Source organism: Heloderma suspectum, chromosome 4 (assembly GCF_057233095.1).
Source record: "Heloderma suspectum isolate Gila_16-S chromosome 4, 16-S_ref, whole genome shotgun sequence".
NCBI lineage: Eukaryota > Metazoa > Chordata > Lepidosauria > Squamata > Helodermatidae > Heloderma > Heloderma suspectum.
The window spans coordinates 305,008,230-305,035,275 of NC_139461.1; the positions used below are offsets into that span (position 1 = coordinate 305,008,230).

The window sequence follows — 27,046 nt, forward strand, 5'->3', positions numbered from 1 at the left end:
ATTATTACTGGTGAAAATGTAATATATGTGGATGGCTCTCGTTCTGGTTTTCACTGTAACATCTCCTGTCAAAGTTGACATCTGCCATCTTTCTGTGAGCATCCCAAGCTGTCATTTGGAATGGAAACAGCTGACAGGCAAGGCAGGCATTTCCCCAAAAGCAAGGTATTTCCAGCCTCCCTTTCACAACATGGCCTGTCTTTTCTCATTCCTGTAGTCACCATATAAGCCCTTCTCACATGTTAAGATTCTGCGACTCAATCACCACTCTCTGCCTGTGCATTGCAAGTGCTGAGGTGGGACAAGCACACAGTCCTGTGCACGGTGCCATCATCCATCATGAACACATGTTGTTACATCCCTTCCACCAAGTCATCAGGACAGCAACCTGGACCCTAGGTAGACCTCAGTTGCCAAGGCCTATAACTCAGTGGGGGTTTCACTGCCAAATCTTGCAGGGCTATGCACCCTCTTGGTGGTCCTCATTGCTGTTGCTACCACTACAGCTCCCTCTCTTTAACAAGAGTGAGTGAGAAGGAGGAGTGGCCTATGCTTGCCTTTCCCTTTGGGTCACCATGTAGACTGGGCTCAGAGAAAGGGAGCAATTGAGTAGATAGTGGTGAGGAGGAGCTGAGCATCTGAGGACTTCCAAAAGCTGCAGCCAGCCAGGTCCTTCTGAAGACCTCCAAAAGCTGCAGCCAGCCAGTTCCTTCTGAAGACCTCCAAAAGCTGCAGCCAGCACTGTCTGCAGTGATCTGAACTTTGCTAACTGAACACTGGAATTCTTGCTCTACCCAGAAACTACAGATGGATGAATATTTCAGTTTTGCTTTCTCCCACATTTGATTTTTTTAAAAAATTTCAAGTTCCTTCCATGCTGTTTATGAAGAAATTTGTGATTTTTACTAAATCATATCAGAAACAAACCAAATAAAACTATCACTCAACTGCAGCTGCCAAATTCAGTGGAGAGGACCATGTCACACCTGCTGCCACATGGCTGTTAAAGATGAGGAGCCTATACACACATTTTAAAAAATAGTGGCAACTGTAATGCAGAATCACAAATGTGGTTAGAAACCCTAGGATTCAAACACAGACTTTTCAAAGCACTCTGTCTGCATGGACAAATCTGTCAATGTTGCTTTCTCACACATTCATTTATTTTTTTTAAACTTCAAGCGCCCTCATTATGAAGGAATGTGCAAATTGTTGTAAGTTCTTATCGAAACATGAACCAAGCGAAATTCTCACCCAGCCTTCCCAGGAATCCACCCTAAGCACTCTGTTTCCAAGGTCAATGCTACATGTCACTCACTCAGTCACTGCTTTTCTTGGGTGGGGGGTGCATGGAATGAGGCTGATTTTATTATATGATGCAGGTTCTACGAGTGTCAATTTCACTTTGTTAAATTTAGGGATGTTGGAGAAATCCTCCATGGACCCCAATGAGGCCGGATTCTATTGAATCTGGCCCCCCAAAGTCCGTGGAGGATTGGATCTCCTACCTTGTCTTGCAGCACGGAGTCCTTGCCGGCAGATCCTCCGTGCCGCTGGCTCCGAAGACCCAGCGATACAGCTGCCATGGCCGTATCGCCGGACAGCAGACACAAATGGCGTCCGCTACGCCTTTTGCGTCCCTGCTCTTTAACGTGATAGGCTACATAAATCTTTACACAGCCTATCACGGTAACGTGCAGGGACGCAAATGGCATCCGCTACGCCAGACGCCATTTGCGGACGCAGACCGGCCACGGACAGAAGTCCAGCAGTGGCCAGCCCTGGCTGGCGGCTCCACGGACTCGCCGCAGAGCAGAGCCGGCCAGGGAGGATTCTGGAGGGAGCACCGGATTGCCTCCCCCCTGCGGACCCCCCAGCAGACCCAGGTAAGTGGGGTTTGTACACCCCTAGAAATTGTGCAAAATATTCCAAATACCAGTTGACAAGAGAAGCATAACAACTATCTCCATGGCCCAAGGAAATAAGATGTGTTTACTTTTCACAAGCAGTGGAACTCCCACACCCCACTGAATGCCACATGGTAAACTCCTTTTGAAATACCCCTCTTTCACAAGTGTATGATAAGGGTACTGACCAACATCATCATCATGATCACATCGACTTGAACTCAGTGGAAAGCAGAAGGCCTTTTGTTTCTCGTCAGGGCTGCCAGCTGTAATTATTTCCTGAGGCTCAGCTGCAAAGACTGCCCTGCACATGTTAGAGGGCTGGAGCTATATAGCAGCTGGACTGGAGATGATGCTTGGGAGGAGTAGGCAAAGGCAAATGGCAGGGAAAGCAGATGTGTGGGAGACCTTCACATATGCTTTCCGTGCTTGGATGTAATGTACAAATCCACTTTTATGAGTGTGTGTGTGTGTGGGGGGAAGGCTTGATACACAGAGAGAGAGAGACAGGTGCGCACACATACACACACACACACACACACACACACACAGCCTCTTAATTAGTTCTGAGCTCTCTCTCTCACTCTCTCTCACACACACACAGAGAGAGAGGGAGAGAAAGAGAGATGGCAGATGAGAAGCCAAACAGGTCACCCCCCTCAGGTCTCCCTCTGTCTCTTACTATCTAGCGAGGTGTATTGTCCCTGCAGCAGGCTTCGAACTCTTAATTTAGAGGTGCCAAGATAGTGATAAATCAGATCCAGGTTTACTTACAAGGAGATACTTTATTGAGTACTTACAGCACACAGGCGTACCCAATGGTTGGATCAGACAGCTTCTCTGAACCCAGAGCCATGGGGTACAATGGGTTTTATACCATACATGTCAGCAGTAAGGCAGCATGACAGCAGCAAGCGTTAATTAGCGTTCATTCCCAGGCCCAGCATAGACAAACAGTGCTTGTTAACTTTCCCAGCACAGCCACCTGCAGCTCAGCATAAACACAGCCTCACTTCTCAGGCACATCCTAAGCCCTGACAAGATACTAGCCTTTGCTAGCATGGAATGTGCCATGGCCGCGGTATCGACCTTTGACTCATCTCACGTGCTCAGACGCCCACTAGCAAGGAAATTGGGCTTATAATGAACCTAAGCCAAGCATTATGGATCTCTGGGCCCCTCTAACACTACAAGTGACTTGGTTACAGGCCTGGGGCCAATACACGAGGCAGAATCAATAATGTGCCACCCAAAATAAACTGGTTTGTTTCTAGCACAGATGGTCAGTGAGGCATGGCTGAAGGGAGCACATGGCTGAAGGGAGCGTTCTGCCCTAAAGTTTGCATTTAAATGAGATTAAGGAAACAGGCGAGGCTGACTTTAACCCTCCCACCACTAGCTCAGATCCCATCAGGTTATAGTTGAAGTTGGGATATTTTGCCCCAATGTACATCAAGTTATGTACGATACCCACATTTGCCATTTGGATGCCCATTCTCTGCTTTTTTTAGACATCAATCAGGCATCTGATGAAACTGTATCCTAGAGCCTCATGGAAAGATCTTAATGTACCAAGAGGGTAGAAGATGATATGGGAGAAAGTGCTCCCTGAAATAAACTGAGCCAAGACAACTTAGGCTTTCAAAGACCACACTCTGAATTATGCCAAACAGGGAACTAGTGGAGCTCTATCAATGCTAGTATTGGCAGACCTTACGTCCAGTGGAGACCCACTCCGAGATTGGAAACACCAAGTTAGGCTCTTTCTACAACCATACATTTCTCTTCTCTCCCCCCAGCCCCACTACCACCTCTCCACAAAATAAGGGACAGTCCACACTGTTCCTCATTTTATGGGTCCGAAAATGTGGCCCCTGAAAGCTTCTCTGGAATGGACTCCAGCCCTGCTGTGTACGAATGAACCCTATATATTTTTCAGCATGCCAGACATCTCAACCAGAAAGACAATCAAAATATGTGATCCACACAACCACAGATTTGGTGGTGAATTTATCATGGTGGCTAAAAAAGGTGTGTCCATGATACAGGATACCTGCTTGCTACAGCTATGATCACCTGTCCATGCAGGTGTGTACCTGGGGAGACTTAGGTCTGCTCACAGAGAGTTGTTTTTTGTTTTTTTGTTTTTGCTTAAGTATTAGATGAACCATCCTGGCGAAACAAAGCAAAGCAAATTTAAAAGATTCCTGCTACCAGCACTGAGAGGCTATGAAATGCATGTTCCCCAACAGCATTTATGAAGACAATAGACTATTTGTTTCAGTTAATTCCATAGCAAATGAGAAACAATCAATTACCAGGCAGTGCCAATTACTGCAGCATGTTAATGAAAAAAATAAATAATTGAGGGTATGGATAAACATAGGCGCTGTGACATTTGATGGCGACTTTTGTGCAAACTGCTAGCGTCTGCAGGAACGGAAGCAGGGGGTGCGTCAGAAGGGCTTTGTTTTCTGATGGGGTGTATTACTATATCCCTGGGGAAAACACACACAGCTTTTGCCTAATTGGATTCTCTCCCCTCCTCCAACTTCATCTCCCCAACACTCATGTATAAATATTTAAATTGCAGTCACATACATGGTTAAAGGTTTTGTTTGTTTGTTTGTTTTAACATACCTATCATACCTATCATCAGGAAATGCTTCTGACAGATCAGCCTGAGCCTTTGTTGTTTTGGGGGGAGGGAGGTTCAGTTTAAATGAATGATATTTTTCAATATCACAGGCACATCTCAGTGTGATGCCCAGGACAGGGGAGTTGCTATTTGTAGGGGTTGAAATTAATTTGTGTAGGGAGGGGAAAGTGGAAATTTGCTTTCAAAATTTCAAATTTATCCAATTTTCCTATTTTTAAAAATATAAATAATTTACAGGGATGGGCCAGGAACCAAAGAACCATGCCATTAGTTATGTGTGTTGAAGGATTTTTGGCCAAGCAGCCTCTCTCCCCACCCAACTGCTGCATAGCAAAGCACTTTTGAAACCTAGGGGGATTTTGAAAGAAGTCTGTGAGATGTCATGAAGGTCTGCTGTTCAGAACAAATAAAACAACAGCAACACCCAAGCCCATGGGTGTGCCTAAAGGCTGTGGATCTCAGCCCTCATGTTAACAGTACCAAGTTACAGTACTGAATTTAGCAATTTGATTCTTAATTTGTTTTGCCTTCATCAGTAAGAGTGAAGATTCAAGTTTATACACACAGACATGAATATTAATGCTTGATAAAAGAGAAAAAAGGTCAGCATTCACTTGCTAAATTCTCAGAATATTTGTTATTGGAAGGAAGGAAAAATACAGAAGAAGGAGGAGGAGGAAGAGAAAGAGAGAGAGAAAGAAAGAAAGTTAACATTGTCTTTGTAGAAATAAAACTCTTTACAGTCTCGTATCATCACAAAACCTGTACCAGTACTTAACAAATGAATCCCATTTATCTGCTGTAGAAACAACCTGTAAATCTCCTTCCCTTCTATGAATGTCCTACCTGCTAAATTCAATGTATACTTTTATCTCATATATACACAAACATACATGTGCATGTATAAATGTTTTGCTAAATTTTGAGTTTCAACAACATTTTGCCGCTGTTGCGCTCATGCCCTGCTTGTGGGTTCCTGGTTGACAGCTGGTTGGACACTGTGTGAACAGAATGCTGGACTAGATGGACCCTTGTCTGATCCAGCAGGGCTCTTCTTCTGTTCTTTGTTTCAGGGCAGTGGGACTCAGGCCATACCCGAAGCTAGTTCACTGATTCCTCCACCTCTCCCAATTTTATATTGCCCCTCCTTTCTGAGCTCCAGCCACTGGTGAGCATTACTGGGGAGGGACTGTGGTTCTGTGGCAGAGCTCATGCTTTGCATGTAGAAGGTCCCCGGTTTGATCCCCAGCATCTCCAGGTAGTGCTGGAAAACTCCTGTGTGAAACCCTGGAGAGCAACTGCCAGTCAGTGACAACAATACTGAGCTAGAATCATAGAATAGTAGGGTTGGAAGGGGCCTATAAGACCATCGAGTCCAACACCCTGCTCAATGCAGGAATCCAAGTCAAAACATCCCTGACAGATGGCTGTCCAGCCTAGGGATGTCAGAGAATTTCTCCACAAATCTCCGGGAGGCCGAATGCCAACGCATTCAGCCCCCCAAAATTGGTGGAGAAACGGTCCGCCGCCCCCAGGAATGGGACTTAACTTTGTCGAATGTCCCTGGCGGCGGGGGCTGCTGGCAGCGGTGCGGCGGCGGCGGCCGGTCTTCTGACCAGCTGCCGCCGCCGCCATTTCCAAGTAAAACAACAACAACAACAACAAACGTGATAGGCTGTGTAAAGATTTACGTAGCCTATCACGGCTAGATTTTCAAAAAACACCGTGATAGGCTATGTAAATGTTTACGTAGCCTATCACGGCTGACTTTGGGGGGGGGGAAGCGCGTACGCAAATGGCGGCGCCCATGGGTGCCACCATTTGCGTTCCTTATTCGGGCACATGTAGTCTACGTAAACATTTACGCAGACTACGGCGAAAATAAGGGCGACGCAAATAGCGTTGCCCTTATTTTTGCCGTAGTCTACGTAAATGTTTACGTAGACTACATGTGCCCAAATAAGGAACGCAAATGGCGGCGCCCATGGGCACCGCCATTTGCGTACGCGCTTTTTTTTTTTTCCAAAGTCAGCCGTGATAGGCTACGTAAACATTTACGTAGCCTATCACGGCTGACTGCAGGGACGCAAATGGCGGCGGCCACAGCCGCCGCCATTTGCGTCCCGGCAGGACAGCAGGATTTGTGGCCGGAGGGACGGGGCGCCTCCGCCCCGGCCAGAATTTCGGCCAGAGGAACGGGGCACCTCCCCCCGGCCAGAATTTCGGCGGGGAGGGATGGGGCGCCTCCCCCCCACCCAGAATTTCGGGGGGAGGGATGGAGCGCCTCCCCCCCACCGCGAAGCAAGCTGCGGGATCAGGTAAGGGACTTTCGTCCATCCCTAGACTCCAGCCTCATCTTGCACGCCTCCAGTGTGGGGGAGCCCACCGCCTCCCTAGGTAATTGGTTCCATTGTCGTATTGCTCTAACAGTACTCTGACAGCTAGATCTGAAGAGGCGGCCTGTGGCAAACCGGTTTTGTGGGATCGGTTCCAGCTTCTTCCTCCTGATGAAGTGGACAAGGTGCTTTCATCAGTACGGCTGACCACCTGCTTACTTGATCCTTGCCCATCTTGGCTCATTATGAGCTGCAGAGAGAGACTGGGTGAGGGGATCAAGGCACTGGTGAACGCCTCCCTTGAGGAGGGAGTGATGCCATCAGCCCTCAAGGAGGCAGTGATAAGACCGCTCTTAAAGAAGCCCTCCTTATATCCTCAAGTTTTGAACAACTTTCGCCCAGTCTCAAATCTGCCATTTTTGGGCAAGGTGATTGAGCAGGTGGTGGCGGTGCAGTTGAAGGCACACTTGGAAGAAACTGATTATCTAGACCCATTTCAGTCGGGCTTCAGGCCTGGGCATGGGACAGAAACGACCTTGGTCACCTTGGTAGATGATATGAGGAGGGCTCTGGATAGGGGTGAATGCTCCTTCCTTGTTCTCCTCGACCTCTCAGCGGCTTTCGATACTGTTGACCACGGTATCCTCCTGGACCGCCTGGAGGGGTTGGGCTTTGGGGACACCGTATTGCGGTGGTTCCGGTCCTTCCTCTCTGGCAGGTATCAGAGGGTAGCACTGGGAGAGGAGGTTTCGGACCCGTGGCCACTTACTTGTGGGGTGCCACAGGGTTCCATCCTCTCCCCGATGCTATTTAACATCTATGTGAAGCCGCTGGGGGCTATCATCAGGAGGTTTGGGGTGCAGTGTCATCAATATGCGGATGACACACAGCTCTACCTCTCGTTTAAATCTTCACCAAGGTTGGCCGTAGAATCCCTGTCCAAATGTCTGGAGACGGTGAGTGGCTGGATGGGGAGGAATAAGCTGAAGCTGAACCCTGACAAGACTGAGGTACTTTTGGTGGGAGACAAGAGGAGGCTGGGGGTGTTGACCTGGTGTTGAATGGGATACGGCTACCCTTGAAAGACCAGGTCCGCAGCCTGGGGGTCATTTTGGACTCCCAGCTGTCCATGGAGGCTCAGGTGTCAGCTGTGAGCCGGACAGTGCTGTATCAACTCCATCTGATACGGCGGCTGCGCCCCTTCCTTCCCGACCATCTGCTCCCATCGGTAGTACATGCCCTGGTCTCCTCTCGTTTAGACTACTGTAATGCGCTCTACGTGGGGTTACCCTTGAAGACGGTTCGGAAACTGCAGCTGGTACAGAACGCGGCGGCTCGCCTGATTAAAGGCAGCCGCCGGCGAGATCACATCACTCCAGTGCTGAAGGAGTTGCACTGGTTACCAGTTGTTTTCCGGGCCAAATTCAAGGTGTTGGTTTTGACCTTTAAAACCCTATATGGTTCCGGCCCAGCCTATCTTAAGGAGCGCCTCCAGCAGCACCAGACAGGCCGCTTAACAAGATCAGCCTCGGATGGCCTTCTCTCTGTCCCATCAGCCAGGACAGCTAGACTGGTGGGGACGAGGGAGGGGGCCTTTTCTGTGGTGGCCCCCACTCTGTGGAACTCCCTCCCTAGGGAACTCCGTCATGCCCCCTCTATAATGAGCTTCCGTCGTGCATTAAAAACATTGTTGTTCAAGCAGGCATTTGGGGTGGGTTAGGGTATTTTAGAAAATGTTTTTATTGCAGAATTTTATTGTTTTAAACTGTTTTTATTGTATGTTGTACATCGCCCAGAGTGGCTGGGTGACCAGCCAGATGGGCGATTAATAAATTTAATAATAATAATAATAATAATAATAATAATTATAATAGATGGACCAAGGATCTGCAGGATTTAGAAAGGCTCAGCCCTGGCTGCTGCACACAGATACTATTTGACTGAAGCAAGTAGCATTAATATTATGTGAACACTAACAAACCCCATTAAGCACAGGAACACTAAGCAAAACATGACAGTGGGAGATGGGGAATTGGCAGCATCAGGACTGGCTCACAAGATATTGGTGCCTGGGGTGAAATGCAACCTTTGCACACGAGAAAGAACTGTACATATGCAATGAACATGCTGTCTCCAGTACTGCTCCCAAACTCTGAAATGCACTTCCTTTGGAGTTGCAACTGGTCCCACCCGCTCTGCGTTCAGGAAAGGGGTCAAAACACATATTTTTAACTTGGGTCTTTACATTGTTACGGTTTTTATAGTTTTTAGGTTGTTTTTAATGTTTTACTATGTTTTCTTTGCTATGTTTACTTCTTGAAATTTTTGTAAGCTGCCTTGGTTGGTTTCAGAAAGATGGTAGAGAAATGCAATAAACAAACAGACATGTGGCTGAATGCATTAGGAATCTGAATTCAAAAATGTCTTTTAGGATGCAATCCTATGCATGTTTAGACAGAAAAAAGTCCTGCAACTCCCAGCATTCCCCAGCCAGAATAGCTGGCTGGGGAATGCTGGGAGTTGCAGGACTTTTTTCTATCTAAACATGCATAGGATTGCGTTCTTAGACATTCTAGAATCTTAATGTGACTATTTTGAATGGCTGAAACTGGCCCATTTTCAGAGCTGGGGTCCATTTTGTTCCACTTTATACCAAATACCTCATCATTTAGACTTGAAGGTGCGGGCAGATCATACTCACCGCCACTAGAATCTGCAACGCACTGTGCATGACTTCGATGTAGCGGTACTCCAAAGCACAGCCAATCACAGAGACATAGGAATGGCTGTCCAAGCCCTTGAGGCCAACCATAGGGGTCTCCTTCCGTACGCAGCCGGGACCATTTTCACTCCACCATGACTGGTGTCTGGAAATGTTGAAGGTCAAGAGCTCACTGTCCTGGAGAGGGAAGGCGGGGCAGAAACACAACATGATAAGTAATATATATTTTTTTAAAAAAAACAGAAGGCTAATATAACTAAAGAGTTTAGCATGGGCTTTAGTCTTTCTAGTTCAGTACAGAACTCCTGTGATAAAAGAAGAGGCTGTTGCTCATGGTTCATCTGTCCATCGGTGCCATAGTGCCAAGACTGAAACCTTGTCACCTTAAACTTGGCATGCATACTAAGGAGGCTCTAGGGGTGTCCACTTCAGGGTTGTTTTGCTTTCAAATGGCATTAATCAATTTTTATTAATTGAAATGTGTCCATGTGGTTGAAGTCTGCTTCTTCAGTCACTAGGGTTGTCATCCCTAGCCAGCACACAGCTTCACAGTCCATACAGTTTGAAGACAGGGGAGATTAGCAGGCAAAGGGACAGAGGTACATGCCACGTATGTGCATGCGCGCATGCGCACACGAGAATGGACCCGGCTTCGTACCACTTGGAATAGCCCTTAGTTTGACACAGCCTTATAGAACCATGGAATCATAGGGTTGGAAGGGGCCTGCAAGACCATCAGGTCCAACCCCCTGCTCAGTGCAGGAAGCCTGATTCCCAGGCGGTCTTCCATCCAGGTACTAACCAGGGCTGACCCTGCTTAGCTTTGAGAACGGATGAGATTGATGCAATGGTGTCATGGAGGCAGGCCTTCAAGCAAACTGACACAGCTGTCCGCGTTGGACATATTATGCCTGCCCCATCTGCGTGAAGCCATGCTCACTGGCACCCCTAGGCACAGCTCCTGCCCTGTTGCACCCCTATTGCCCCCTGAGGGAGGGGTCTGTCCACTCCATTCCTCTGAGGTGGGGCTGCCCCACAGCAGTGGGGAGGTGTATAACTCTGTCCCTTGGATGTATGTACACATACATACCCTGACATGATTGTTTTGGCCAGGCATGAAAAAAGCGAGTGAGGCCATATCTGCCCCTTGCCCCTGCTGGGGCTCGAACTCCCATCTCCTGTTTCCAGCCGCCTCCCATGCATTGAGCCCCTGGAGGGTGCTGTTGTCAGTTTGCTTGTGTCTCCCCTTCTTGGGTTTCCTAACCCCTCCCTCTCTCTTCTGGGCAAAAGAGTCTTTTCCTCTCCCGGTGGGTCTCGAACCCTTGTCCCAGAAGGGCTGTGCGTGCTCTCCATGGGCACCTTGCCCCTGGAGCTATGTGGGCACTGTGTCACATGGGCTCTCCTTCCTCCCCTGTGTGTATTGTGCTTCAAAACAATGGAGCTCAAGGGGATTCAAACCCCTGCCTGGAGGAATGCCTGCAGATTTGCAGTATGCAAATCTGGACATTGCTGCCAGAGTTACTGGGGCTGATGGACTGGAGGCACTGCGCCACTGGTTTGCATGTTGTGCCTGTGTCGTGATGCGGGGGAACACTTGGGGTTTCCAGTCATCATGAGTTCATTGGCTCCCTCCAGGTGTGGGCAGCATCCAGATGTCATTGCTACTAACACAGTCCCTGATTGGTGAACTTTGGTGCTGTTTCTGGGGTCACTGGGGCATGTCTGCTATTTTTTATGCTGTTTGGGGATTTTCAGGGATGTGTGTTTCCCCCACCTCTGCCAGGCACAGTTAGTATGTATGTGTGCATGTACTGATGTATGTATGTATGTGTGCATGTACTGATTACATTTAAATCCCCCCTTTTCTCCTCTTGCAAGAACCCCAAGGCGGCTCACGTTCTCCTCCTCCTCTCCATGTTATGCTCATGGCAACCCTGTGAGGCAGGTGAGGCTGAGAGTCAGTGACTGGCCCAAAGCCACTTAGTGAGCCACATGTCCAAATGGGGACTAGAACCCGGATCTCCCCAGTCCCAGGCCAACACTCTAACCACTACACCGCACTGGCATAGAATAGAATGGCCATTCTGCCAGCATAGCAGTACCGTCTCTCTCTCTCCCCCCCCCCCACTCCTGGCATAACTAACTACTCATGAGGGCTGAAGAATCAGAAGTGGAGTTATACGAAAGATGTTCCTAACCATCCAATTTAATTTCTTCTGTGCCCTGAGCACTAAATATCCCCCATAAATTCTCCCCTCAATTCCCTTTGGTATTCTGATGCATTGTGTATTTCGGTTTTCTATTGACCTCCGTCACAATTAACCTCTTGGGTCAAATTACTCCAAGAAACTGACCCTTGGCGTGATCAATAGCTGCTTAATGTACCCCCCCCCGCCCCGAATTCCAAATCATCTCTCTCTCTCGCTCGCTCTCGCTCTCTGCAGCCCAGATGAGGCTTGATTCCCTAGCAACTATTTCCCCACTCGCCTCCTCAGTTATGCATTTGCTTCCCTCAGTCTTGTCGTTTCAAGACTCTAAATTGTGCCGTTTGGGGGCATGGTGCTTTGGGAACACAGAAGAGACAGTTCAGGAGTTTGCACAGAGTAGAAATGACATGCCATTCCTAATAATAATGCAATTCTCTCTACTACGGAAAAGCAATCCTGTGACCCAGCTCCAGTTCCCAGGTCACCCTGTAAGCTCCCTGCCAGGTGTAAAAGGTATTCATCCTGAACTTGCAGTTTTCTGGAGCAAGAAGTCTCTTTGGGCTCCTTCACACGGAGCTTTTATCCTGCTATTGAGATCACTCAATCATGGAAGTTTGCGGGCTTTGTAGATGATGCCATGAACCTCCAAGGCGTCTCCCGCACTAAATGCCCTTTGTTCCATTTTTAAATAGATCGCAGATAATGAGCTATCAAATTACCCTGCTTGCGTTCAGCTTGAGTTCCCTCTGTGAAAAGAGGAAAAGCAGCAGGAAGAGGAGCGAGGTCAATGAAAGATAATGGAAGACTCAGATATGGGGAGAATGGGGGGGGGGAAACGGGGGGGGGGAAAGGAAGCGGGTGAAAAAAGGAATTGGTGTGATCCTGCATTTAAAATGGAAGCAGCAAGCCCCGTTTTAAATGCATGATTTTAGGCTGGTGTAGAGATTCTCCCAGGCAGTGGGGGAAGAAGAAGAGGGCTAAAGGATGGCTTGTATGATTCTTAAGCATCCAAGGAAACGCTGTGTGTACTCAAGGGATCAGAGAGGAAGAGGAGGTGCTGCTGTTGTTTCTTATATATGTTGTTGTTATACAGTGCTGTTTGTGTGCATGGTGGTTTACAGCCTAACAGCAGCAATAACAGACAGGTCTCTGCCCTGAGGAGTTTCCAATCTAAAATTCACCATGGGGGAAGCAATGAAGGGGAGAAGGGGTTGAAGGAGGTGAAGGTAAACAGGGGAAGAATGCCCGTTCTGTTTTCACTTACATATGCTTACCCTTCCTTTCACTCAGGCCATGAGGACTAAAGGCTTCATGGAAAAGTTGTGTTTTGAGGAGGGTGTGTGTGAGAGAGAGAGAGAGAGAGAGAGAGAGCAAGCAAGCAAGCAAGCAAGAGAGAGAAGTGGGGGACTGGCAGAGTGACATGGCTTATGGCTGGAACTCCTTCCCAGGATACTCATGGCTGAATCTACACGTAGCAGTTGTGCTGTTATCATACCGTTATCATAACTATTGGTGCCCATTAGTGTCATGTGTATATGGGTATAATGGTACAACTGCTATGTGTAGATTCAGCCATGGGTATCCTTGGAAGGAGTTCCAGCTATAAGGGGCAGCAAGGGAGAAAGGGTGGAGTTGTTCGAGGGCGCAGAAGACCTTTGGGTGGGAGAGGGTGGTGGAGGTAGAGGAACAAAGCCGGGGATGCATTGAGCCCTACATGTGATGGGGTGGGGCAAAAACAGGGCTGGCTTGAGACATGCTGCTGTCTGAAGGACAACATGGCTTCTCCGCCCTTCCCCCTTTCCACATGCGGAAGCTGCTTGGAGAGGTGGTTGCATCTTACTTTGGGACAGCATCCTGCACCACACCTGAGGACAGCAAGTTAGCTTGGCCGGGGGTGCAGGGCAAGCTGCACAGCACACAGAGCAACAGCCCCCTCCCCCCCACACTGGCACAGCTGGTGCCCTGCCAAGAACTTGCCCTCTTGCCCCGCTTCGTGGTCCAAGGCGAGCGGAGGTGGCTTCTCCTTCTAGTTCTAGTCCTTGCTGTCTGCCTCAGAGAGAGACAGAGCAGGTGAGCAGGCAGCAATAGCACGGGACGGGTCTTATTTACATTTATTTCCTGCCTTTTCCTCCAAGGAGCCTGAGGTGCAGTACACGAATCTCTTCCTCCTCCTCCTCTCCGCTTTATCCCTACAACAACCTTGTGCGGTAGGTTAGGCTGAAAGTCAAAGAATGGCCCAAAGTCACCCAGTGAGCTGCATGGCCAAGTAGGGAGCAGAACCTGGATCTCCCATTCCAACACTCTAACCACTACACCATACTGGCTGTTACTGGGAAGCAGGGTCAGGGACTCTGGGGGTCAGCAATGCGCCGTTCCTGGGGGAAAGGCAGGATATTAAACAGACAGACAGACAAATAAAACATGTGTCTTGGCAGATGCCCGATGGCGCTGCTGAGTCCTTTCCTCCATCAGCAAACCAATAGAGCTCAGGTCAGATACGATCAGTGGAGGCTGGTGGCTCCAATGTCAGTGGGCCGGTGAATCTGCTCCAGGTTTCAGTCAGAACCAGTCAGAACTCTGAAGGAGCTCTCCAGGCTGCTTCTGTGCCCCACTGACATCAGAGCCACCAGCCTCCACTGGATGCCATGGTGACACTGACATGGCCAGGCAGGGTGAGTGAGCCCTCGGCATAGTGCTCTCCAGCAGCACCGGCTCCAGGTTTATGAGGGCCTTTGGGCAAAACACCCTCAATTAGGGGTGTACGAACCCCACTCACTGTTCCGGTTCGGGGCATCCGCAGGGGGGGGAGGCGATCCGTCCCTCCCCCCAGAATCCTCCCCAGCCGGCTCCGCTCTGCGGCAAGTCCGCGGAGCCACCGGCCGGGCCCGTCCGCAGCCGGACTTCCATCCGCTGCCCCAGTCTGCGGACGCAAATGCCGTCTGGTGTAGCGGACGCCATTTGCGTCCCTGTTTTAGCCATGATAGGCTATGTAAATATTTACGTAGCCTATCACGGCAAAGAGCAGGGACGCACATAGCGTCCGCTACGCCAGACGGCATTTGCGTCTGCAGACCAGGGCAGTGGACAGCAGCAGATGGACCCGGACCGACCGGCGGCAGGTAGGGTCCGTCCGGGGAGAATTTCGCAGGGTGGAGGAGGGGAGTGGTTCATTCTGCCACAGACTCCGGGGAATTCTCCGCCATCCCTACCCTCAATGGACCCCCTCCCACCTCAGTGCCATTGTCACCAGCTGCTATCCCTCCTCCTCTTTCTCCTTGTTGCTGCCGCTTGCTTGCTTGACAGGCAGACAGCCAGGGAGCAGGGAGGCCGTGGCATCTACTGCTCCTCCTTCTCACCCCCGCCAGAGCAAGAAGCAGGTGAACAAGCAGGTTGCGATGGTGATGAGGAAGAGGAAGTCCTGGGGACATTGTCAGCAGGGCCCTGCTGGGGTATGGGCCCTCGGCAGGTGCCTGACCACATCTACCCTTGATGCTGGCCCTGCTGATCAGGCTCTGCTCAGAACCACTGGACCCTCACCACCATCGCACACACCCCGGCATTGCCACCAGCACCTGGCACCGCTTTGGCCTCGTCAGCATGGACAATGGCCCTGGTGCCAGTGGTACGGGAACCACAAGTCTCCCTGTCCCTCCAAAAGGGCTTACCTGGTGGCCGCTGCAGCATAGCGATGCAACCGAGGCTGTTGCAATTGCTCAGCCCCAATTGTTGCCAGATGGCTGTCATGTTTTCTCTTCCATAATGCAATGCTTGGCTTGGTTGGCTGTCATTGTATTAATGTCCTGCAGTGGCCCCTGGATAAGCCCGTCCAGGGGGAGGGGGCTACAGCGCTGCTGGGGTTGGGGCCAGGGCTGTCCCCAGGCCCAAGTGGTGGCAGGCATGGTGGCATTGCCCAAAGGGAATGGTGGTTGCCCCAGCAAGGTGGGCACCAGCAGCAGTGGGCTCTGCCAGAGCGCATAGGCCTCCGTGTGCTGCAGATGAGCAAGCAAACCGTGGCTTGTTTTTCCTATTTCTGGTGTGTTTCTCCCCTGCCTATTTCACCAACCTTCAGAGTGATTTTGTTTTCAGGCAGGGTGCTCTTGCTGAGAGTCTCCGTTTCAGGACAGCAGCACAAACAAACCAGGGATAAGGCCACAATTCTAGGTTCAAACATCACAACAAGCCATGGTTTAAAGAAGGCAGACTTCGTAGGCCAACGATAAACCATGGGCTCTATTTGTGTTTTATAGCTGGTTGACAAACCATGGTTTGTTCATGGGGATGGATTTGGACACAACGACAAGCTAGATTTCAACAAACCACACCATGGCTTAGTGTAGGCGTGGGCAACTTGATATGGTCCAGGGGCCAATTTTCTCTCCTGGTGGGCTGCACTTTGCTGCGGTGGTGGCAAAAAAAGTCAGTTTTTTCCTTGGTTTGCTGAATTTTGGGAGAAATGAGAGGCAGCAGGGGCCATGGTGGAGGTGGTTGGGTGGTTCATGGGCTGCATGTTGTCCATCCCTGTCTTAGCAGTACGTGTGACCCAGGCCACTGTCTGGTGTGTGAAAAGGTTCTGTGTCTTGAATGTCACCTACAGAGACTTTCTGCTCTTTTCAGTCACTTGCCACTGTTTCTAAGCAGGGAGCTGGTAGGAGGAGAGGACGTTATAAAGCTCATTGTCGTTCCCCAGCTTACAGAAGGATATGGAGCTTAACTAGAGTAATGATGTACAGTTAACAACTCATAACTCACTGCTGTTGAAAGAAATCAAACCTTTTCACTCCAGGCCACGGATAAGTCTTACATCCCCGCAGGCACCTTGATGAGATTATTTCTATATTGCAGATAAAGCTACATTCATGTAATTGTCTCTCCTCTTCTTCATGCCACTCATGGATGTCCCCCTGCAACTGGCAGAGGTAGCTGTATTAATCAAGCCAAGCCTGGAACTTAATACTCAGCATCATTGTAGGAGCTTAATCAGTTTAGAGGTTGACGTCTCCAAAAGTGTTTCCAAGCAAAAACCATAGATTTCATGTAAGCCTTGCAACAGAGGCCAAAGCAAGGGACATTCTTGCTCTACATCTAGACGCTCCACCGTGGTGACCATGGGTATCACTGTTGTTGTTGTTGTTGTTCAGTCGTTCAGTCGTGTCCGACTCTTCGTGACCCCATGGACCATAGCACGCCAGGCCTTTCTGTCCTGCGCTCTCTCCCGGAGCGTGCTCAAGTTCATATTCATGGGTATCACTGTACCCACAGATAAATTTCTGCACCTCCCAGGGTCCCTGCCACTCCTGATTTTTATATCATGTTAGACTTTTTCTAATTAATTAAAAAAAAAAAACCTGGAAGGCTGACATGCTGCAAAGTGAAGTGCTGGCTTCCAGCTCCAGCTTTATTTCCAAGCATGCCACTGAGCACCACATAACACTCTTGGCCAAGTTTCTTGTCTCAGGGCTTCATCGGCTTGCCCAGAAAACTGTGGGTTTGAAAGAGTGGGGTTTTTTGTTTTGGAGTTCAGATCCCTCATTTGTCTTGTACTTGTTTGGGGGCCAATTACTTTTATTTTAGCTGTACCAGATTTCCTCCTAGGAAATGGGTGCTTTGTGACTGGCCATACCCACTGTGGCAGCCATTTTGTGAATGGCCAACCCCCTCCCATGGCAGCCATTTTAGGAGAATGGCCACAAAGGTCACTCAAAACTCCAAAGGTGCCCACTGACCCAAGAAGACCATGGACTCCCATTTCTAAGTTATGCTCAGCAGCAAGCTATGTGCATTTAACAATCACACCACACAACCACAATACAGAATTGGATACAGACCACTGGATATGGAATTCAGCAACCTGAGGCTGAAACTAGGATGGGGCTGGCTCCAGGTTTGAGGGGGCCCATGGTAGAGTGTCCTCAGCTGGGCCTCCTCCAACACTAGCTGAGGCTGAACTGCCATTTTAATTTCCTTGCTGTACCTTCATTCCAGGGCATTGCTGGAAATTAAAATGGTGGCTCAGACCCAACCAGCATGGCCACTGTGACAGCCCAGGACATCTGGAGGGCACCAGGTTGGGGAAGGGTGGAAATATTTTAAATACATTTATACATGACATCTGGTTTCTTTCCATTCGTTTTAATTCATTCTGCCACTGTTGAAACCTTTCTGTCCCTGGAACCCCATAATTTCATGAAATATAACACAGAGCTCCCTACTGTGAGATGGTTCTTTGCTCCATATCCTGAGATTAATGTTCTTTTTTTTTGGGGGGGGGGGACTGGCATCTTTGGCTGCAACTCTCCTGAGGACACCTGCACTGATAGAGGGTAATAGGAGAAAGCACTCAAGGCAAATAGTTTATTGACCTCTGTCAATAAACACAGCATTAGCTAGGAGACCACGGGAACCATCCTCAAGCTCCCATCTTCCCACCTTCACTCTCTCTTTTTAATTTACGTGGACACAAAATCCTTAATCCAGAGATCCACCTGAGCTTTGATCAGCACTGGGATCTCTCGTGCAAACAGGGTTCACCATTTGTTTAAATGGAAGGAGCGGATCTGAACATGCATGTACAGGGATTTCAGCATGAATGAACAACCCTCCATTGAAGCGAATGGGGGAAATATTCCACATAGGAGTGCACCAGGGATAGAACAATCTGTCAATTTGGGGTTGTCTCAGTTCCTTAGTTTTCCAATCTTAAATTCAGTTTGTCCCAAACTTTGAGATTATTATTTCTTAATTGGCATGAAATTTCATGTCCACATTTCTCCTAATGCACACATTTTGTATGCCGTTTTACCTAATATACTGCATTTTTTTAGCATCCTTTTTCACAGATATATGCATTTCTGTCTGCCCATTCCCCTAATATATGCATTTTGGGGCACGTTATTTGACTGGAGAATTCCATTGCAAACTTCAGAGAAGTGCACATCTCAATAGATAACTGTGATTAAGTTCATAGATTGGTTTGAAAGTGTGAAATTAGGTAAGTGTGTATTAAAATTCAATCTAAACAAATTTCTTCCCCACCCCGGGAGTGCTCAAATTCCACAGTACAATCTGAACCACCCATTCTTAAGAATACAGCAAGAGCCCTGTAAGATCAGACCTGGACTCCAGGATCTAGTCCAGGATCCTGTTTTCCTCTGCCAAGCTAGTTTTCCTGTTTCCCAGCCTTCTCCCTGCCATGCTAGCTTTCTATGTGCAGGGAGCTTTGGACATGGGGAAGAATCAGACATGCCCCCACCCTCTACCAGGAGCCCAAGGTCATAAAGTACAGGAAGGGCCACACAGCTTGCTAATTCTAAACACGCAGATTGATGCTGAGCTCCATTATAATCAGCCAGATTCACTGCCAAGGAGATGCATTAAAATCCGGATGTAAAACAGCAGGCCTGGAATGACTTAGGGAAAAGCTGAATCAGCACCTGCCTTTCTCTGGGAGATCTCCTGAGCTCCCAGTGGTGAGCCACAGTGTTCAAACTGGAAGCTTTCTGCTTGGGGAAACCTGTAGTTGGACCCGGTATCAAAAAATTAAAGATGTCTCTGCACCAGCGATGTACAGATTTTGTTAAATCTGTTCCATCTGTGTTTCACAGACTGTCAGGGGTCTTTCGTTCCATTGCCCACTAACTGACGGAATCAGATTTTTCTCAGTTTTCTGAATTTGTGTTCAAATTGCAAAGTGTGCTCTTGTGCAGATGTGCACTTCTGAACCTTCATATTTGTGCAAATGAGCAAATCCCTCCCCCCCCCCAATCAGCATTTTCGCACTTCAGCCTATCAGAGAAAATGTGCATTTTCGGTCCATGTTTGTTTTTTTCTTCTTTGTATTTTTCATATTTTTGTATGACTTAATTTGCATACAGTTCCAGAAAGTAAAAAAAAAAAAAAAATGGTCCACAAGTCTGAAGAATCTACATGACTTGGAAAAAGTTGCTCCGGTGAGGAATGCACGAGTCAGATTAATAGAAATCTGAACTCATATGAATCCTTGTCATATTTCTCCAGCTTCCATACCCTGCACGCACGCACACATACACACCTTTGATCAAGTGGACTCTAGTCCACAAAAGCTTCTGTCATAATACATTTGTGAGTCCTTAATTTGGTACAAGATACTTTGCTGCAACAGATTAATAACGCAGCTGCCCCTCTGGAAATTGTCTCCAAATTGCAAACACACACACACACACCCCTTTAACAAAGTGGGCTCTTGGAGAAGGATCCAGCAATGTCCCCGTGCTAGTGCTAGTGACATTGTGCTGTGGAAACTAATGTCTGTGCAACGTTAATAGCACTTGCTAGCAAGTGCTATTGACATTGTGCAAGTGTTACCTTCCACTAGCGCAACATCAATAGCCCTAGTACACCACTTAATCCTTCCTTAGTCCATAAAAGCTTCTGATATAATACATTTGTGAGTCTTTAAGGTGCTACAAGATTCTTTGCTGTTTCTGCTGCAACAGACTAACAACATGGCTACCCCTTTGGAAATGGTCTACAGATCTTTGTGTTGGTTTTCCAATCCTGCTCAAAGGATAACATGGATTTAGTTCAGCAATGGCTATATTTTAATCTGTTTCTGAGCACTAACTAGCCCTTTCATGCTGAGGGATAAGCAATTGAGATTCATACATCCATTCCCCTCCTCTCCCATCTTGATATGTCTCTGCTGAAGGTTTATGGCTGCCTCCTTTCTTATTAGGTCTCAGGCTGAAAAAAATGGAAAACACAAGCAAAAATGGTGGCTAGGATGCCTTCTCAACTGCAGGGTGAAATCTGGATTGCAGGATCTGGGACCCTTCCTGTCTGAAACACCTGGTCTCTTCTTTGTGCTTGGATTTCCAGTCAGGCAGGGTAGATGTGGGGGGGGGGGGTTGCCTACTTTTGCAAACAATTTTTCAGGTGGACTTTTTCTGTCCTATGTGATGATGTTGCACTGTCCCACCTGTGCATGTTCAAACATGAATATGTTGCTAGTGGTTGTGGTGGTGGTTATATTACCCTCCCCTTCCTTTAAAATGCTCAAGGTGGTTTTTCAGGGCAAGGGCATTTCTACACCAGCCTAAAATCCCACATTCAAAATCAGGCTTTCTGCTTCCATTCCGTTTTAAATGCAGGATCTTTTCCCCTCTCCCTTTCCCCCCACCTTCTCCCCGTATCCGAGTCTTCCATCATCTTTCATTGATCTTCCTCTTCTTGCTGCTTTTCCTCTTTTCACAGAGGGAACTGAAGCGGAACACAAAGGGGTAATTTGATAGCACATTATCTGCCATCTATTTAAAAATGGAACAAAGGGCATTTAGTTTAGGGGACACCTCGGATGATCACGGTGTCCTGTAAAGAGCCCACAAACTTTCATGAAGGAGCAATCTCAATTGCAGGATAAAAGCTCCGTGTGATGAAGCCACAAGTGTGGCCATGCCCCCAGGACAACTCAGCTGCTCCCCGCCCCCAATACCCTTTGTGTCATACATTTGCGGCTAGGGGTGTACGAACCCCACTCACCCATCCAGTTGGGGTGTCTGCTGTGGGGGAGGCGATCCGTCCCTCCCCCCGGAATCCTCCCCAGCCAGCTCCACTCTGCAGCAAGTCCACGGAGCCGCTGGCCGGGCCCATCCACAGCCAGACTTCCGTCTGCTACCGGTCTCCGTCCACAAATGGCGTCTGATGTAGTGGACGCCATTTGTGTCCCTGCTTTAGCCGTGATAGGCTACGTAAATATTTACGTATTTACAACTTTTTACCCATTGGTTCTGGCCTCTACATCTTGGATGCTGAGGTAAAAGGTGCCCATGTAGGTTTCTTTATTTGTGCGTGTGCACGTGTGTGTTTACACACACACACACACACACACACACACAGTGGTACAGTGGTACATTTTGACGCACAGGTGTTTAGCATGACTGTCCCCATAGCCACGCCCCCAAGGACAGTCCAAAAATGGAGGCAGCTGTGTGATTCATAGCAACAAACCAGTTCTAGCAGTTTTCATTTCCACCAGGAGCAAGTTTTGGGGAAAGCTAATGAGTCTTAACTGCCCATTCAAGACCAAGACGCCCCAACATACTTTGCATTACAACCGGGAACAAGATATTACAAAAGGAAATGAAATTAATTCTCCCCCAACCCAGCTATTGTGAGGATTTGCAGCTAAGCTCAGAAGGAACAGGGAATTCCCATGTGGGTGGAAGATGACACCATCGTCCCTGCTACTCAAAAAGTATTGTGGCTGCATTCGGGAGCCCTGGCTTCACTACACCACTCTGTGTGCTTGTCTCTGTGTGTGTGTGTGTATGTGTGTACATGTACACATGCACAGTCAACCAACAAACTGAGAATATATATCTTTTAGACTGCTACAAGATTAATCAGGTTGGACGCCTTGTGTTTCTGCCAGACATGCACACCTTAAGTCAATATATAAGGCAGTACATTCCCTCCACCACCCTGAACTGCTATGCTTTTTTTTTTTCCTTTTTTGGGTAGGTCAGAGCACCCGAGACAGCTGGACTTCTGCACTCGCTTGCCGCTTTCTTCCCTTCCATTAGTTATCAGAGAAAGCCATGGTAATAGCCCTCCAAACGAATTAAGTCCAGTGAGCCAAGCCCCGGGAGAGCTTGATGGCGGAATAATTTTGCATGTTTTAAGGCAAGAAAATTTATTATCAACCTAAAAGTGGAGACTGTCATTTTTTATCTCCTGGCGGCATGTGCTGAGCGGCTGTGTCTTGCCGAGCTGGCAAGGGAATTGCTTTTATTGTTGCTTAAAGTTCTCTGTATTGTGCATACTGACAGCACCGTGAACACTTGAAGGCAGTCGCATGTGTTTTTGCCACTGGATTATAGGAGGTAGGGCTTGCTGGGGGGGGGGGGTGATGTTGCTATGGGATAATAAGGGAGGCTGGATTAAAGGACACTAGAGAGCTCTGCCCAGCTCTTCCCCAAAGGAACCTGGTGCTTGAACACAATGTGTCTATTCTCTACACCAGGAAACATTCATATAATTAAACCACAGTGAAGGCTCTGATTAGACACAAATGTTGTGACAACAGCAGAGCCCTGTCGGTAAAAGTGAGTCTCCCCGCATTATGGTTAAGGGGTGCAGGGGAGCAATCAACAGTTAGCACCTGGACAGCAGATTGAACAGGAAGGCACACAAGTCACAGCCTTCTACACTATGGTGAGATGTACTGTATTCCTGTTTAAATTATAATAATGATGTCTAAATTTGCATCTATACACAGAGGCAGGCCTAGCTGCCAGCAACTGGAGCCCTAGGTGAACCACGCAATCGGTGCCCGCAACCCCAAACCCCAAGGGCAGATCTAGGCTGAGGTTTTTGGTAAACTGGGAAACATTTTACCCCTATTTTCTGTTTAATATTTTTTAAGCACCTTTATTTAAACAGTGTCATAATTATTCAGTTTTTCCATCCGTCCGACTGTCCAACCAATGCTTCTGAGGTCAGATAAAATATGAAATAATGACATCTTCATTATTTCATTAGTATTTTTACATTTGTATTTTTCCTCAAATTTGGCAACCCACTTAACTTGGCGTCCTAGGCAACTGCCTACTTTGTCTACATGGATGGGCCACCCCATCTATACATATAGATTAGCATTTACAAATTTTGTGCAAATCAGTGCCAACTTTTGACTTCTTTTTTTTGGCACTTCACTTTTTGAGAAGTGGTCAGAGTAGTTCCCATCTCCTGAATGAGAAGTTGCTTTGACTTTGGGAGAGCATTCCCCAAAGACAGAAGGACCAGGTGACCCCCTCACCCCACCACCACTGAAAGAATGTGTTGGGTGGCCATGAAACTGTGTGGGCTAGTGACATCCACTACCACCAATGTGTCTGGTGGCCACACCCCTGCCATCCACATGGCTGGAGTATGCTGGAAGGCTCTATGGTGGCCACTTGTGAAATGCCAAAAAAGGAGGGCATGCATGACTAAAAAAGAGGGCAAGAGGACACCTATCTGCATACAATTTATATGTAAGATGCAAATTTACAAATAGTTATTATAACTTAAATAAAAAATACAGTCCATCTCATCATGGGGTGGAAGTCTGTGACCAGGTGACCTGTCTGCCTTGCTCAGTCTGCTGTGCAGGTACTGTTGATCGGCACCTTCAAGGCCTCTGAGCCCTTCCTTCTGATAGTTCTTTATCTTTAAACCAGACTTGGACTGGACAGCTGTTCAAAGAGAGAACATCTTCAAAATAAAGCACAGTCCTCTGGCAGCCCTTCAAAGAGAGGACTGTCCTCTATAAAAAAAGGACACATGGCCACCCTCTATTGATGTATGTATCCCCCCCCCCCTCACACACACATTCTTTCAATGCATGGGGGAGGGGGTCTTCTATGGGAACTCCTCATTCAGGAGAAAGGACGTTACGCTTGCCTCTGACAAAGTGTTGCCATACTTGAAACCCATTAATTGTAATTATAAAACCTTGAGTGTTTTTGTAAATAAATTACATTTTCCTAGGGTTCACCCTTCTGACTTTTGTTTTTCTTAATGGTACCTGTGGATTCCACCACAGTCATTTGGCTGAACCTCTGAAAAGGCCTATGCACACACCCTGGCATTCAACCGAACTTCTGTACTTTATTAGGCCCAACCCATTTTGACTGAGGATTCTTTGTCAGGAGCAGTCAGGGTGTTCTGTGTTTCCTGATGCAATGTTATTTCTTTGCCAAAGAACACAAAGCCCCTGACAGAGTATCTTGTCCAAATACTGGGCCTAATAAAGTACCTTGACATGTTTCCTTTTCTGTTGTATTTTCATTAGCACCTTCTCCCAGCCCTAAACCCCCAAAAGAGCTGATGTGTTGCCAGGCGCTGAGGGTGGGGATTGATTTGGGCCTCCAATGGCCACCTTTTGGTACCTCCTGCATCATCAGTGCTCTGGGCCTTCAACCAGCCAGTCAGACCAGGTTGGATAAGGCAAGGGTACTGCCTAGGCCATGGTGTGAGCCCAAGGGAAGCACTAGTTCCCCTCTACTCAGCACTGGTTAGGCCTCATCTGGAGTACTGTGTCCAGTTCTGGGCACCACACTTTAAGAAGGATGCAGACAAACTGGAGAGGGTTCAGAGGAGGGCAGTGAAGATGATCAGGGGACTGGAAACAAAGCCCTATGAGGAGAGACTGAAAGAACTGGGCATATTTAGCCTTGAGAAGAGAAGACTGAGGGGAGATATGATAGCGCTGTTCAAGTACTTGAAAGGTTATCACAGAGAGGAAGGCCAGGATCTCTTCTAGATCATCCCAAAGTGCAGGACATGGAACTATGGGCTCAAGCTACAGGAAGCCAGATTCCGGCTGAACATCAGGAGAAACATCCTGACCGTGAGAGCAATGCGACAATGGAACCAATTCCCCAGGGAGGTAGTGGGCTCTCCCACACTGGAGGCATTCAAGACAAGGCTGGACAGCCACCTGTCAGGGATGCTCTGACCTGGATTCCTGCATTGAGCAGGGGGTTGGACTCGATGACCTTGTAGGCCCCTTCCAGCCCTACTATTCTATGATTCTAAGTGCTGTCAGCTGACCCCCACAGCCTGAAGATGGTCAGCTGACTTCCTGAACCAATAGAGGGGCACCAGGCTCTATAAAGCCCTTCCCTTCTAGGCTGAACTGGCAGTCTGAGCAACTGGTTTCATTGAGGAACAATGCAGTCTGGTCTCTGCAATGTGGTGTTTGACCTTCAGCCAGTCTCCTGTTGCCTGACCTCCAGGCTATGCACAAACGTGCCTCTTGCCCCTGGCCTATTTGACCATCACTTTACTTGTGTCCTTAGACTCAGACAGACTCTGTGGCAGCCTGTTACAAGCTATGCCCCAGGCCTAACATGCACATACACTGGTCCCACCACTGCCTTCTGTGCAGCCAGCTAAGCCTCTGCCCATAAGAATGTCCGAAATTGCAACGGTCAGGGGAGTGATCCTGCTGTCTTCCTCCGTGCATTCAGTGTAGGCAGATTCAATGTTTGACAAGGTGGGGAGGGTTAGGGTTTCATGAGCCCCAGAACTTCTTTAATTCCTGACCCATGAGAGGGAAAACAACAACAACTCAAATCTCTGTCCCGGCCACTGTGAAGAAAATTTGAGGATGACTCTTCCCAATAAAGCAATTATGGAGGTTTACTCCCCCATGCCCTGAGGAGGCATTTATAAAACCAGTTAAAACAGGCTGAAGTCCACCTGCAACCCCGCCTTTCTCTCCACCTGAATTATCACCTGCCTGAACTGAAAAGGGCAGCCATTAACACCAGCTGCCAAGTTAACTAACTCGATCCTTTCTACCTCACTGCACTTATGTTTTGTCACTATAAATTAACCAGCTGCTGACACAGACAGATCAGCCAAGCTGTTTTGTCAGAAATTAAGTGTAGGGATTGCGTGGGGGTGGGGGTGGGGAGAAGAGTGCTATGTACGTTCCCCTTAAACATCTAGCTCCCAGGAGATCAGAGAGGAAGACAGGAAAATATGATAATTTTCCCTATACAAACTCACAGCACAAGACTGGGGCAGGGTGGGTGGGTGGGTGCATTTTCTCTCCAGCCTTGGGGCAGAGAGTTCGCCAGCTGCCTAGTCAGACTAAACCCAGTAAAGGCCTAAAGAAGGGGAAGGTTTTCCAGACTCCTTCTGGATTCAAGAGAGCTCTTCCCCAGAATTCTGCCTCCAAATCCCCTGCTGAAATCTGGCTATTTCTGAATTTTAGCAAGTTCATATGTGTACATCAATGCTTGGGGTAACTGCAATTCTACCTCCCCCAGCTCCTGATATCAACTATATTTGTCCATGTGCGTGTCCTGGCCACCAACTGGCCAGTGCCTATGATGTCCATTTGACTAGTGATAGGCAATCTGGCACCTTTCAGAAATTTTGGACTACAGCATTCATAAGCCCCAGCCAACATGGCCAATGGTCAGGGGCTGTGGGAACTGTAGTCCAAAACATCTGGAGGGCACCAGGTTGCCTATCCTTGCTTCGGATTTGACATTTATTTATTATGTTTACATCCTGTCTTTTTTCTTCTTACAAATAACCCAAAGTGGCGTACATGGTCCTTCTGTTCTCCATTTTATCCTCACAATAACCTTTCGAGGCAGGTTAGGCTGAGAGTCAGTAACTGGGCTAAAGTCACCTAGTGAGCTTCTTGGCTTGTGGGGGGGGGGGATGCAGGGGGATGGGAC

General features: G+C 48.1%; 1 protein-coding gene across 1 annotated transcript in view; it reads right to left on the reverse strand.

Annotated features, from left to right (window-relative positions):
* NKAIN4 (sodium/potassium transporting ATPase interacting 4) overlaps nucleotides 1–27,046 on the reverse strand; it is a 128,048-nt gene that overhangs the window by 46,294 nt on the left and 54,708 nt on the right. The window contains exon 6 of the mRNA XM_084851695.1: nucleotides 9,604–9,801. Coding sequence (XP_084707821.1) covers nucleotides 9,604–9,801 — 198 coding nt within the window. The remainder of the gene's footprint in view (nucleotides 1–9,603; nucleotides 9,802–27,046) is intronic.